Genomic DNA, 13963 nt, shown 5'->3' with positions numbered 1-13963 from the left:
ATCAAAAATATGATCTATTAATTAAAATATAATTGTTATCAAAAATATTTTCTATTAATTAAAATATGATTTATATCAAAAATATTATCCATTAAATAAAATTATCTATATGATTTCTATTAAAAATATTATCTATTAATTGACATATAATTTTTATTAAAAATATCATACATTAAAAATACGATCTATTAATTAAAATATGATTTCTATCAAAAATATTATCTATTAATTAAAATATAAGTTTGATTAAAAATATGATCTATTAAATCAAATCTAATCTATTAAATGAAGTATGATCTATTAATTAAAACATGATTTCTATCAGAAATATAAATCCATTAAATAAAATATGATCTATTAATTAAAATATGTGTTCGATTAAAAATATTATCTATTGAATCAAATATAATCTATTAATTAAAATATGAGTTCTATAAAATATATTATCCATGAAATAAAATATGAGTTCGACCAAAAATATTATTTATCAAATCAAATCTAATCTATTAAATAAAATATTAGTTATATCAAAAATATTATCCATTAAATAAAATATGATCGATTAATTAAAATATGTGTTCGATTAAAAATATTTTCTATTAAATCAAATCTAATCTATTAATTAAAATATGATTTCTATTAAGAATCTTATATATTAATTGACATATAATTTTTATTTAAAATATCATATATTAAAAACACGATCTATTAATTAAAATATGATTGTTATCAAAAATATGATCTATTAAGTAAAATATGAGTTCGTTTAAAAATATTATCTATTAAATCAAATCTAATCTATTAATTAAAATATAAGTTTGATTAAAAATATTACTTATTAAATCAAATCTAATCTATTAAATAAAGTATGATCTATTAATTAAAACATGATTTCTATCAGAAATATAAATCCATTAAATAAGATATGATCTATTAATTAAAATATGTGTTCGATTAAAAATATTATCTATTAAATCAAATCTAATCTATTAATTAAAATATGATTTCTATTACAAATCTTATCTATTAATTCACATATGATTTTTATTAAAAATATTATATATTAAAAATACGATCTATTAATTAAAATATGAGTGCTATAAAATATATTATCCATGAAATAAAATATGAGTTCGACCAAAAATATTATTTATTAAATCAAATCTAATCTATTAAATAAAATATTAGTTATATCAAAAATATTATCCATTAAATAAAATATGATCGATTAATTAAAATATGTGTTCGATTAAAAATATTATCTATTAAATCAAATCTAATCTATTAATTAAAATATGATTCCTATTACAAATCTTATCTATTAATTCACATATGATTTTTATTAAAAATATTATATATTAAAAATATGATCTATTAATTAAAATATGAGTTCTATAAAATATATTATCCATTAAATAAAATATGAGTTCGATCAAAAATATTATTTATTAAATCAAATTTAATCTATTAAATAAAATATGATCTATTAATTAAAACATGATTTCTATCAAAAATATAAATCCATAAAATAAAATATGATCTATTAATTAAAACATGATTTCTATCAAAAATATAAATCCATAAAATAAAATATGATCTATTAATTAAAATATGTGTTCGATTAAAAATATTATCTATTAAATCAAATCTAATCTATTAATTAAAATATGAGTTCTATCAAAAATATTATCCATTAAATAAAATATGATCTATTAATTAAAATATGAGTTCGATCAAAAATATTATCTATTAAATAAAATATAATCTATCAATTAAAATATGATTTCTTATCAAAAATAAAAATCCATTAAATAAAATATGAAAAATATTATCCATTAAATAAAATATGAGTTCGATCAAACATATTTTCTATTAACTAAAATATAATCTTATAATTAAAATATGATTTCTATTAAAAATCGTATCTATTAATTAATATATGATTTTTATTAAAAATTTCATATATTAAAAATACGATCTATTGATTAAAATATGATTTTTATCAAAAGTATGAATCCATTAAATAAAATGTGATCTATTGATTAAAATATGAGTTCTATTAAAAATATGATCTATTAATTAAAATACGATTTCTAACAAAAATGTTATTTATTAAATAAAATATGATTTCTGTCAAAAATAGTATCTATTAATCAAAATATAATTTCTAACAGAGATATTATCTATTAATTAAAATATGTTTTATATTAAAAATCTTATCTATTAATTAAAATATGAATTCTATCAAAAATAATATTTAATGAATGATCTATTGATTAAAATATTTTTTCAATTAAAAATAGTATCCATTTTAAAAAAAATCATTTTCAGAATACTCACAATCTTCTTGTTGGGAAAGAAACCGAAGTGCAGAAATTTCAGCGTATGTACAACCGCCGATAAAAAATACGAGCATCAACTTTGGTGGATCCGTAGTAGAATTCTCGCTTGTAATCGAATTCCCTTGAATCAGAATAAACAAATATTTAACTTACAATCGAAGGGCTGGGTCTACAAATAAATTTATGTTTAAATTTTACTTTTTTTAGGACAAAATATTATTTTAATAAACCTCACAAAATTTAAATAATAACTAAAAGCCTCGAAAACTATCGCACTTTTTTTTGACTAGCCACACTCTGAATAAAATTAATATTTGAAAATTCACAGCTTTACAAAAAGCGCTAATCACATGACAAAAATTTACAAAATCTTTGAAATGTTTCTCAAACATTTTTATAATCCTTGAAAGTTCTTAAAATTTGTTTCCCAAATCTCTAAAATTAAAAAAAAAAACTTTAAGAATCTTTCAAATTTTCGTGAAATTTTCTAAAATCTTTGAAATCTTGAAAATGATTTTAGAAAACTTCAGAATCCCTGAAATGTGTCTGAAATTTTTACAAAATCTTTGCTAGTTTTTGAAATTTTTTGAGCAAATCTCTGAAACTTTTTAAACTGTTGTGAAATCTTTTAAAATCTTTGAAAATCTTTAAAGTCTTTAAACTGGTTATCAAATCTTTGGAATACTTTTTAAATCCTTGAAATCTATTGAAAAAAATTGTGAAATCTTTAAAATTTTACGAAATCCTAGGGAAATGATCACAATCTTTGAAATTTTAGTGAAATGTTTTGAAATCTTTTGAAAACTTTAAAATCCTAAAATTTTATTAGAAAATTTTTTTAAACCTTAGAAGTTTCTCAAATTTTAGCAAAGCAAGTTTAAAAATGTTTTTTTTTCAAATAGCTGAAATCTTTAAAACTAATGTGAAGTTTTTTGAAATCTTTGTCAAATCTTTCAAATACTTTTTAAATCTTTGAAATATTTTGAAAAATTTGTGAATTCTTTTAAATTTTTCAAATCTTCTAAGATCTTTTGAAACCTTTGGAATCTAAAAAATATTTTAAAAATTTTTAAAATTCTTAAAATGTTTTTTGAATTTTTGCAAGATTTTGAAATTTTTTGTTCAAATCTCTCAAATGAAAAACCACAGTGAAATGATCAAAATCCTTGAAATTTTAGAGAAATTTTAGAGAAATCTTCAGAAATCTATTGAAAACTTTGGAATCTTTTGAACAATTTGTAAAATCCTTGAAACATTTCTCAAACTTTTGCAAAATCCTTAAAAGTTTCAAAATTTTTTACCAAATCTCTGGAATCTTGGAAATGTTTGCAGAATGTTTGGAATTTTTATAAAATCTTCTTAAACATGTTAAAATCTTAAATTTTTTAAAAATATTTTTCAAAATCCTTGAAACGTTTCTCAGACTTTTTCAAAATCTTTGCAAGTCATTGATTTTTTTAAATCTCTGAAATCTTTAAAACTATTGTATTGTCTTTGAATTTTTCGTAAAATTTTCGAAATACTTTTTAAATCCTTGAAATGTTTGGAAAAATTTGTAAAATCTTTCAATTTTTTCCGAAAATTATGCGAAATCCTAGAAAAATTATTAAAATCTTTGAAATCTTTGAACTCTTTGTTAATTCTTAAAATCATATGAAAAATTTGTAAAATATTTGAAATGTTTCTGTAACTTTTGCAAACTCCTTGAAAGTTTAAAAAATTGTTTACTAAATTTTTCTAGAATCTTTAAAAATATTTTTTTAAATTTGCAAATTCTTTTAACTCTTTGTTAAACCCCTAAAATCATACGAAAAATTTGTAAAAATTTTGAAATGATTCTCAAACTTTTGCAAAATCCTTAAAAGTTTTTAATTTTTTACCAAATCTCTGAAATCTTTGAAATTTTTACAGAGTCTAAAATTTTCGTGAAATCCTCTGAAATCTTCAAAATATTTTAGACCATTTATAGGATGCTTAAAATGTTTCTCAAATGTTTGCAAAATCTTTGCAAGTTTTGTAACATTTTTGGTGAAATCACTGAAATTTGGAAATTTTTATTAAAATCAAATGAAAAATTTGTAAGATCTTTGAAATATTTCTTTAACTTTTGCAAAATCTTGAAAGTTCTTAAAACTTTTTACCAACTTTCTAAATCAAAATGATTTAAATCTTTAAAACTATTGTAAAATTTTTCGAAACCTTTGAAAACCTTAAAAGTCTTTGAATTTTTTTGTAAAATCTTCGAAATGATTTTTAAATCCATGAAATGTTTTGAATTCTTTGTCAAATCTTTGAAATACTTTTTAAAAGCTTAAAATTTATTGAAAAAAGTGTAAAATCTTTTAAGTTGTTCTGAAAATTATCCGAAATCCTAGCGAAATGAATTTTAGTGAAACAATTTGAAATCTTTTAAACAATTTTTAAAATCTTTAAATTCCTTTTCAAATTTTTGCAAAATCATTGCAAGTTTTTGAAATTTTTTGGTCAAATCTCTGAAATTTTTATAACTATTGTGAAATCTTCTGAAATGTTTTCAAACCTTTGAAATCATTGCGAATCTGTGAAATAATTTTTAAATCCTTGAAATCTATTTAAAAATTTGTAAAATCTTTGAAATGTTTTTGAATCTTTTGCAACATATGTGAAAGTTTTACATTTTTGTTGTCAAATTTTTCGAATTTTTGAAATTTTCGGAAAGCCTTTTGCAATCTTTTGAAATCTTTAAAATCTTTGTAAAATCCTTAAAATCATATGAAAATTTTTTAAATCTTTTAATTGTTTCTCAAAATTGTTGTGAAATTCTTGAATGTTTTAATTTTTTACTAAATCTCTGAAATCTTTGTAATTTTTATGAAATCTTCTTAATCTGTTGAAAACTTGAAAATCTTTGAATTCTTTGTCAAGTCTTTGAAATACTTTTTAAATCCTTGAAATCTATTTTAAAAATTGTGAAATCTTTCAAATTTTCCTGAATCTTTTGAAAAATCTTTGGAATCTTTAAAAATCTGTTGAAAAATATGTAAAATCTTTTGAATGTCTCTGAACTTTTGCACTATCTGTAAAAGTTTTAAGTTGTTTTGTAAAATCTATCGCATTTTTGAAATTTTCACGAAAAGTTCTGTAAATTTTTGAACCCTTTGAAATCTTTTAACTCTTTGTTAAATCCTTAAAATTATAAGACGAATTTGTAAAATCCTTCAAATGTTTTTGAAACTTTTGCAAAAGTTGTTAAAGTTTGAGGAATTTTGTTTAGAATTTAAACAATTTTTCTTAAATTTCCTTAAATTTTTAAAATCTTTGAAATTTTTCTAAAAATTATGCGAAATCCTAGCGAAATTATCTTTTGAAACCTTTGAAGTCTTAAAATTTTTTCTGAATCTTTTGCAAAAACTTTGGAATCTTTGAAAATATTTTGAAAAATATATGTAAAATCTTTGAAATTTTTCTGAATTTTTGCAATACCTGTAAAAGTTTAAAATTTTTTTTTGTAAAATTTATCGAATTTTTGAAATTTTCAGGAAATCTTCTACAATTTTTTAAAACCTTTGAAATATTTAAACTCTTTGTTAAGTTCTTGAAATCATATGAAAAATGTGTAAATAATTTGAAATGTTTCTCAAACTTTTGAAAAACCCTTGAAAGTTAAAAAATTTTTTTTTACCAAATCTCTGAAATCTTTGAAATTTTTGAAATTTTCGTGAAATCTTCTAAAATCTTTTGAAACCTTTGAAATTTTTAAAATATTTTTTAAATCTTTCAAATGTTTCAAAAATTTTTGCAAAATCTAGAAAAGTTTTTTATCTTTGGAATCTTTGAAATTTCAAATTTTTGAAATTTTCGTGAAATCTTCTAAAATCTTTTGAAACCTTTGAAATTTTTAAAATATTTAAAAATATTTTTTAAATCCTTCAAATGTTTCTAAAATTTTTGCAAAATCTAGAAAAGTTTTTTATCTTTGGAATCTTTAAAATGTTTTAAAACTTTTGCAAATTCTTATGAAAATTTTTTAGTAATTATTTAAAATCCTTAAAATTTTCGTAAAATCTCTTCTGACCCTTAAAAACTTTTAAAAAAAATCTTTTTAAAAATATGTAAAATCTAAATTTTTCTCAAACTTTTGCAAAATGCTCGAAAGTTCTTAAAATTTTTTTATCAAATCTATGAAATTAAAAAAATTCAGAATACTTGAAATTTTCGTGGAATCTTCTAAAATCTTTGAAATCTTGAAAATGATTTTTAAAAATGTTAGAATCCCTGAAATGCCTTTGAAATTTTTGCAAAATATTTGCAAGTTTTTGAAATTTTGTTGGTCAAATGATTGAAATCTTTTGAAAAATTTGTGAATTCTTTTAAATTTTTTTGAAAATTTTGCGAAATCCTAGGGGAATTATCAAAATATTTGAAATTTTTCGATGACATTTTTTTAAACCTTTGAAGTCTTTGAATTTTTTTCAAATCCTTGGAAGTTTAAAAATTTTATTTACCAAATCTCTGAAATAAAAAAAAAAAACTTTCAGAATCTTTGCAATGTTTGTGAAATCTTCTAAAATGTTTAAAATCTTGAAAATGATTTTAAAATTTTCAGATTCCCTAAAATGTTTCTGAAACTTTTGCAAAATCTTTGGAATTTATTGAATTTTTGTTGTCCTTGAAATCTCTGAAATCTTAAAAATTATTGTCAAATTCTGAAATTTTTTAAAACCTTGGATATCTTTCAATTTTTTTTTAAATCTTCGAAAGACTTCTTAAATCCTTTAAATGTTTTGAAAAATTTGTTAAAATATTTGAAATTTTTCTGAAAATTATGCGAAATCTTAGAGAAATGACCAAAATCTTTGAAATGTTAATGAAATATTCTGCAATCTTTTGAAACTTTTAAAATGTTTCTGCAAACTAGACAAAATCCTTTAAAGTTTTAACAATCTTTTTACCAAATCTTAAAAATCTTTAAAATTTTTGCAGAATCTTTGAAATTTTTGTGAAATCTTTTGAAATCTTTAAAAGCTTAAAAATCTTTTGGAAAATTTTCAAAATCCTTCAAATGTTTTTCAAATCTTTGAAAACTCTGCTAGTTTTTGAAATTTTTCGTCAAACCTCTAAAATATTTTGAAATCTTTTAAAACCTTTGAAGTCTTTGAATTCTTTGTCAAATTTTTGAAATACTCTTTAAATGCTTGAGATCTATTGAAAATTTTGTAAAATCTTTTGAATGTCTGAATCTTTTGCAATATCCTTTGAAGTAAAAAATTTTTTTTTTGTAAAATTCGAAAAATTTTACAAAAAAAATTTTTTGATCTCTTCATCAAATCCTTAAAATTATATGAAAAAATTTCTAAATCTTTTAAAGCTTTCTCAACATTTTTGCAAAATGCTTAACATTTTTTAAATTTTGTTACTTAATCTCAGAAATCTTTGAAATTTTTATGAAATCTTCTGAAATCTGTTGAATCCTTTGAAATCTTAAAAAACATTTAAACAATTTTTAAAATCCTTAGAATGTTTCTCAAATTTTTGCAATGTCTTAGCAAGTTTTTGAAACATTTTTGCCAAACTTCTTAAATCTTTAAAACTATTGTGAAGTTTTTTGAAATTTTTTATAACCCTTGAATTCTTTGTCAAATCTTTGAAATACTTTTAAACGCTTGAAACTTATTGAAAAAAGTGTAAAATTTTTTTAATTGTTCTGAAAATTATGCGAAATCCTAGCGAAATGATCAAAATCTTTGAATCTTTTAAACAATTTTTAAAATCCTTAAACTGTTTTGGAATTTTTTGGCCAAATCTCTGAAATTTTTAAAACTATTGTGAAATCTTTTTAAATCTTTTTAAACCTTTAAAGTCTTTGAATTCTTTGCAAATTTCTGAAATAATTTTTGAATCCTTGAAATCTATCAAAAATTTTTAAAATCTTTAAAATGTTTCTACATATTTAGCAAAGTCTTTGAAAGTTTAAAATTTTTTCTGTTAAATTTCTCGAATTTTTGAAATTTTCGGGAAATCTTCTGCAATATTTACAAACCATTGAAATGTTTGAACTCTTTGTTTAATCCTTAAAATCATATGGAAAATTTGTAAAATCCGTCAAATGTTTTTGAACATTTTTTTACCAAATCTCTAAAATCTTTGAAATTTTTGCGGAATCTTTGAAATTTTCGTAAAATCTTTTGAAACCTTTGAAATCTTGAAAAATTTCAAAATCCTTACAATGTTTCTGAAGTTTTTGCAAAATCTTTGCAAGTTTTTGAAAATTTTTTTGTGAGATCTCTAAAATGTTTAAAACTATTGTAAAGTATTCTGGAGTCTTTTAAATAACCTTTGAAGTCTTTGAATTCTTTGTGAAATTTTCGAAATCCTTTGAAAAATTTGTAAATTGTTAAAAATGTTTTTGAAACTTTTGCAAAATTTTTTAAAGTTTGAGGAATTTTTGTTTAATATTTAAAGAAAATTATGCGAAATTCTAGCGAAATTATCAAAATCTTTGAAATCTTAGTGAAATCTTCTGCAATCCTTGAAATTTTTTAAATTTTGTTACCAAATCTCTGAAATTTTTGAAATTTTTGCAGAATCTTTAAAATTTTTATGAAATCTTCTTAAATATATTAAAACCATTGTAATCACAAAAATCTTTTAAACAATTTTTAAAATTCTTGAAATGTTTCTCAAATTGTTGCAAAATCTTTGCAAGTTTTTGAAATTTTTTTGCCAAATCTCTGAAACTTTCAAAACTATGGTGAAATATTTTTTAATCTTTTAAAACCTTTAAAATCTTTGAAATTTTTCTGAATCATTTTCAAAATCTCTGGAATCTTTAAAAATCTTTTTAAAAAATTGCAAAATCTTTTAAATGTTTCTGAATCTTTTGCAAAATCTTTGAAAGTTTTAAATTCTTTTTGTAAAATCTGTCGCATTTTTTATATTCTCGAGAAAAGTGCTGCAAACTTTTGAATCCTTTGAAATCTTTGTTAAATTTTTCAAATCATATGAAAAATTTGTAAAATCTTTAAAATCTTCCTTAAACATTTGCAAAATCCCTAAAAGTTCTTAAGTTTTTTTTTTAACAAATCTCTGAAATTAAAAAAAAAACTTCCAGAAACTTTGAAATGTTCGTGAAATCTTCTAAAATCTTTGAAATCTTAAAAATGATTTAAAAAATTGCAGAATCCTTGAAATGTTTCTGAAATTTTTGCAAAATCTTTGAAAGTTTTTTAAATTGTTTGGTCAAATCTGTGAAATCTTGCAAACTATTGTGAAATCTTCTGAAATCTTTGAAAGCCTTGGAAATTTGTGAAATCTTTGTCAAATCTTTGAAATACTTTTTTAATTCCTGAAATCTATTGAAGAAATTGTGAAATCTTTGAAATTTTTCTGAAAATTTTACGAAATCCTAGCGAAATGATCAAAATCTTTAAAATTTTAATGAAATGTTTTGAAATCTTTTGAAAACTGTGAAATCCTAAAAATTTGTTTCACAAATTTTTAAATACTTAAGAAGTTTTTCAAATTTTAGGAAAGTAAGTTAAATTTTTTGTTTCAAAACTCTCAAATCTTTTAAACTAATATGAAGTCTTCTGAAATCTTTTTGAACCTTTTAAGTGTTTGCATTCTTTGTCAATTTTTTGAAATACTTTTTAAATCCTTGAAATGTTTTGAGAAATTTGTAAAAACTTTGAAATTTTTCTGAAAATTATGCGAAATCTTAGCGAAATTATCAAAATTTTTGAAATTTTGGTGAAATCTTTAGAATCTTTAAAAATACTTTTAAAAATTTGCAAAATCTTTTAAATATTTATGAATCTATTGCAAAATCTTTTAAATATTTATGAATCTATTGCAAAATCTTTGAACTCTTTGTTAAATCCCTAGAATCATTTGAAAAATTTGTAAAATCTTTGAAATGCTTCTCAAACTTTTGCAAAATCCTTGAAAGTTTTAAAGTTTTTTTCCAAATATCTGAAATTTTTGCAGTCTTTGAAATTTTCGTGAAACCTTGAAAATCTTTGAAATACTTTTGAAATCCTTAAAATCATATGAAAAATTTGTAAAATCTTTGAAATCTTGAAAAAAATGTAAACAAATTTAAGAATCCTTCAAATGTTTCTCAATTTTTTGCAAAATCTTTGCAAGTTCTTGAAATTTTTAAGCCAAATTTCTGAAATCCTTAGAATTATTGTAAAATCCTTTGAAATATTTTAAAACCTTTGAAGTCTGAATTCTTTGAAATACTTTTTTAATGCTTTAAATCTATTGAAAATTTTGAAAAATCTTTTAAATGTTTGAATCTTTTGCAATATCCTTTAAAGTGAAAAATTTTTTTTGTAAAATTTTTCGAATTTTAGAAATTTTCGTGAAATCTGTTGCACCTTTTTAAAACATTTGAAATCTTTGAACTCTTTGTTAAGTACTTAAAATCTTTTAAAATATTTTTAAAATATGTCAAATCTTTGAAATTTTTCCGAAACTTTTGCAAAATCCTTGAAAGTTCATAAAAATTTTTTAACCAAATTTCTGAAATAAAAAAAAAAACTTTCAGAATCTTTGAAATTTTCGTGAAATCTTTGAAATCTTGAAAATGATTTTAAAAAATTTCAGAATTCCTAAAATGCTTCTACAATTTTTGAAAAATATTTGCTAATTTTTGAAAATTTGTTGGTCAAATCTCTGAAATCTTTAAAACTATTATGAAATTCTTTGAAATCTTTTAAAACCTTTGAAGTCTTTGAATTTTTTGTAAAATCTTTGAAATAATTTTTTAAATATTGAAATCTTTTGAGAAATTTGTGAATTCTTTTTAAATGTTTTGAAAATTTGGTGAAATCCTAGGGAAATTATCAAAATCTTTGAAATTTGTATGTAATCTTCTTAAATATGTAAAAACCTCTGAAATCTTAAAAATCTTCCAAATCCTTTGAAAAAATTGTAAAATGTTTGAAATGTTTCTGAAACTTTTGTAAAATCCTTGAAAGTTGTAACATTTTTTTACCAAATCTCTTTAATCTTACAATTTTTTTCAGAATCTTTGAATTTTCATGAAATCTTCTAAAATTTTTTGAAGCCTTTGAAATCTTGAAAATAGTTTTAAAAATTTTCAAAATTTTTGAAATGTTTTTTGTCTATTTTTTATTTTTCTATAAAAAATTTTTTATTTTTATATTGCAAATTCTTATGAAATTTTAAAAATAATTCTTACAAATCCTTAAAATTTTCGTAAAATCTTTGAAAATCTTTTGAAAATTATGTAAAATCTTAAAAAATTTTCTCAAACTTTAGCAAAATCCTTGAAAGTTCTTAAAAAATTTTTTACAAAATTTATGAAATTAAAAAAAAAAACGTTCAGAATCTTTGAAATTTTCGTGAAATCTTTTAAAATATTTGAAATCCTGACAATTATTTTAAAACATTTCAGAATTCCTAAAATGCTTCTGAAATTTTTGCAAAATATTTGCAATTTTTTGAAAATTTGTTGGTAAAATCTCTGAAATCTTTAAAACTTTTGTTAAATTCTTGGAAATCTTTTAAAACCTTTAAAGTTTTTGAATTTTTATTGTAAAATCTTGGCAATACTTTTTAAATCATTCAAATCTTTTGAAAAATTTCTGAATTCTTTTAAATTTTGAAATTTGTACGAAATTTTCTTAAATATGTTAAAATTTTTAAAATCTTAAAAATCATTTAAACAATTTTTAAAATCCTTACAATGTTTCTTAAATTTTTGCAAAAACCTTTGCAAGTTTTTGAAATTTTTAAAAATGTTCTAAAACCTCTTGTAACCTTTGAAATATTCAAACTCGCAGTAAAATCTTTAGAATCATTAAAAATATTTTTAAAAATTTGCAAAATCTTTATCAATTTTATGAATCTTTTGCAAAATATTGAAACTCGTTGTAGAATGTTTGAAATGTTTCTCAAATTTCTGTAAATCTTAAAATTTTTTGCAGAATCTTTGAAATGATCTTCTAAAATTTTTTGAAGTCTTTGAAATCTTGAAAATAGTTTTAAAAATTTTCAAAATCCTTCAAATGTTTCGAAAATTTTTACAAAATCTTGAAAAGTTTTTTGTCTATTTTTTATTTTTATACAAAAAATTTTATATTTCTTATTTTTATATTGCAAATTCTTGTGAAAATTTTTTGATAATTCTTACAAATCCTTAAAATTTTCGTAAAATATCTTCTAAACCTTAAAATCTTTAAAAATCTATTAAAAATTATGTAAAATCTTTAAAATTTTTCTCAAACTTTTGCCAAATCCTTGAAAGTTCTTAAAAAATTTTTTTACCAAATTTTCGAAATAAAAAAAAAAAAATTCAGAATCTTTAAAATTTTCGTAAAATTTTTGAAATTCTAAAAATGATTTTAAAACATTTCAGAATCTTTTGAAATTTGTATGAAATCTTCAAACTCGCAGTAAAATCTTTAGAATCTTTAAAAATATTTTTTAAAATTTGCTAAATCTTTAAAATGTTTATGAATCTTTTTCAAAATATTTGAACTCTTTGTAAAATGTTTGAAATGTTTCTCAAACTTCTGCAAATCTTAAAATTTTTTGCAGAATCTTTGAAATTCTGAGGAAATCTTTTGAAACTTTTTAAATCGTAAAAATGTTCTAAGCAATTTTTAAAATCCTTAAAAAGTTTCTCGAATTTTTGCAAAATCTTTGCAGGTTTTTTTAATCTTCTTTTACCAAATCTTTGAAATCTTTGAAATTTGCATGAAATGTTCTAGAATTTTTTGAAGCCTTTGAAATCTTGAAAATAGTTTTAAAAATTTTCAAAATCCTTCAAATGTTTCTAAAATTTTTACAAAATCTTGAAATATTTTTTGTCTATTTTTTATTTTTATATAAAAATTTTATATTTCTTATTTTTATATTGCAAATTCTTATGAAACTTTTTTTGATAATTCTTACAAATCCTTAAAATTTTCGTAAAATCTTGAAAAACCTTTTAAAAATTATGTAAACTCTTAAAAAATTTTCTCAAACTTTTGCAAAATCCTTGAAAGTTCTAAAATTTTTTTAACCAAATTTCTGAAATTGAAAAAAAAGTTCAGAATCTTTGAAATTTTCGTGAAATCTGGTAAAATCTTTGAAATCCAGAAAATGATTTTAAAACATTTCAGAATCCCTAAAATGCTTCTGAAATTTTTACAAGTTTTTGAAAATTTGTTGGTCAAATCTCTGAAATCTTTAAAACTATTGTTAAATTCTTGGAAATCTTTTAAAACCTTTGGAGTTTTTGAATTTTTTTGTAAAATCTTTGCAATACTTTTTAAATCATTCAAATCGTTTGAAAAATTTCTGAATTCTTTTGAAATTTGTACGAAATCTTCTTAAATATGTTAAAACCTTTGAAATCTTAAAAATCATTTAAACTATTTAAAAATCCTTAAAATTTTTACAAAATCTTGAAAAGTTTTTTGTCTATTTTTTATTTTTATAGAAAAAATTTTATATTTCTTATTTTTATATTGCAAATTCTTGTGAAAATTTTTTGATAATTCTTACAAATCCTTAAAATTTTTGTAAAATCTCTTCTAACCCTTAAAATCTATAAAAATCTTTTAAAAATTATGTAAAATCTTAAAAAATTTTCTCAAACTTTAGCAAAATCCTTGAAAGTTCTT

The 13963-nt window shown here is 20.0% G+C and overlaps 1 protein-coding gene across 1 annotated transcript in view; it reads right to left on the bottom strand.

The window, feature by feature from the left end:
- LOC117172560 (vacuolar protein sorting-associated protein 33A) overlaps window positions 1-13963 on the bottom strand; it is a 48758-nt gene that overhangs the window by 443 nt on the left and 34352 nt on the right. The window contains exon 7 of the mRNA XM_033360618.1: window positions 2341-2463. Coding sequence (XP_033216509.1) covers window positions 2341-2463 — 123 coding nt within the window. The remainder of the gene's footprint in view (window positions 1-2340; window positions 2464-13963) is intronic.

Source organism: Belonocnema kinseyi, chromosome 5, assembly GCF_010883055.1.
Source record: "Belonocnema kinseyi isolate 2016_QV_RU_SX_M_011 chromosome 5, B_treatae_v1, whole genome shotgun sequence".
Taxonomy (NCBI): Eukaryota; Metazoa; Arthropoda; class Insecta; order Hymenoptera; family Cynipidae; genus Belonocnema; species Belonocnema kinseyi.
The sequence above is the reverse complement of the archived record's forward strand: the minus strand, read 5'-3'. Positions and strand labels throughout refer to the sequence as shown.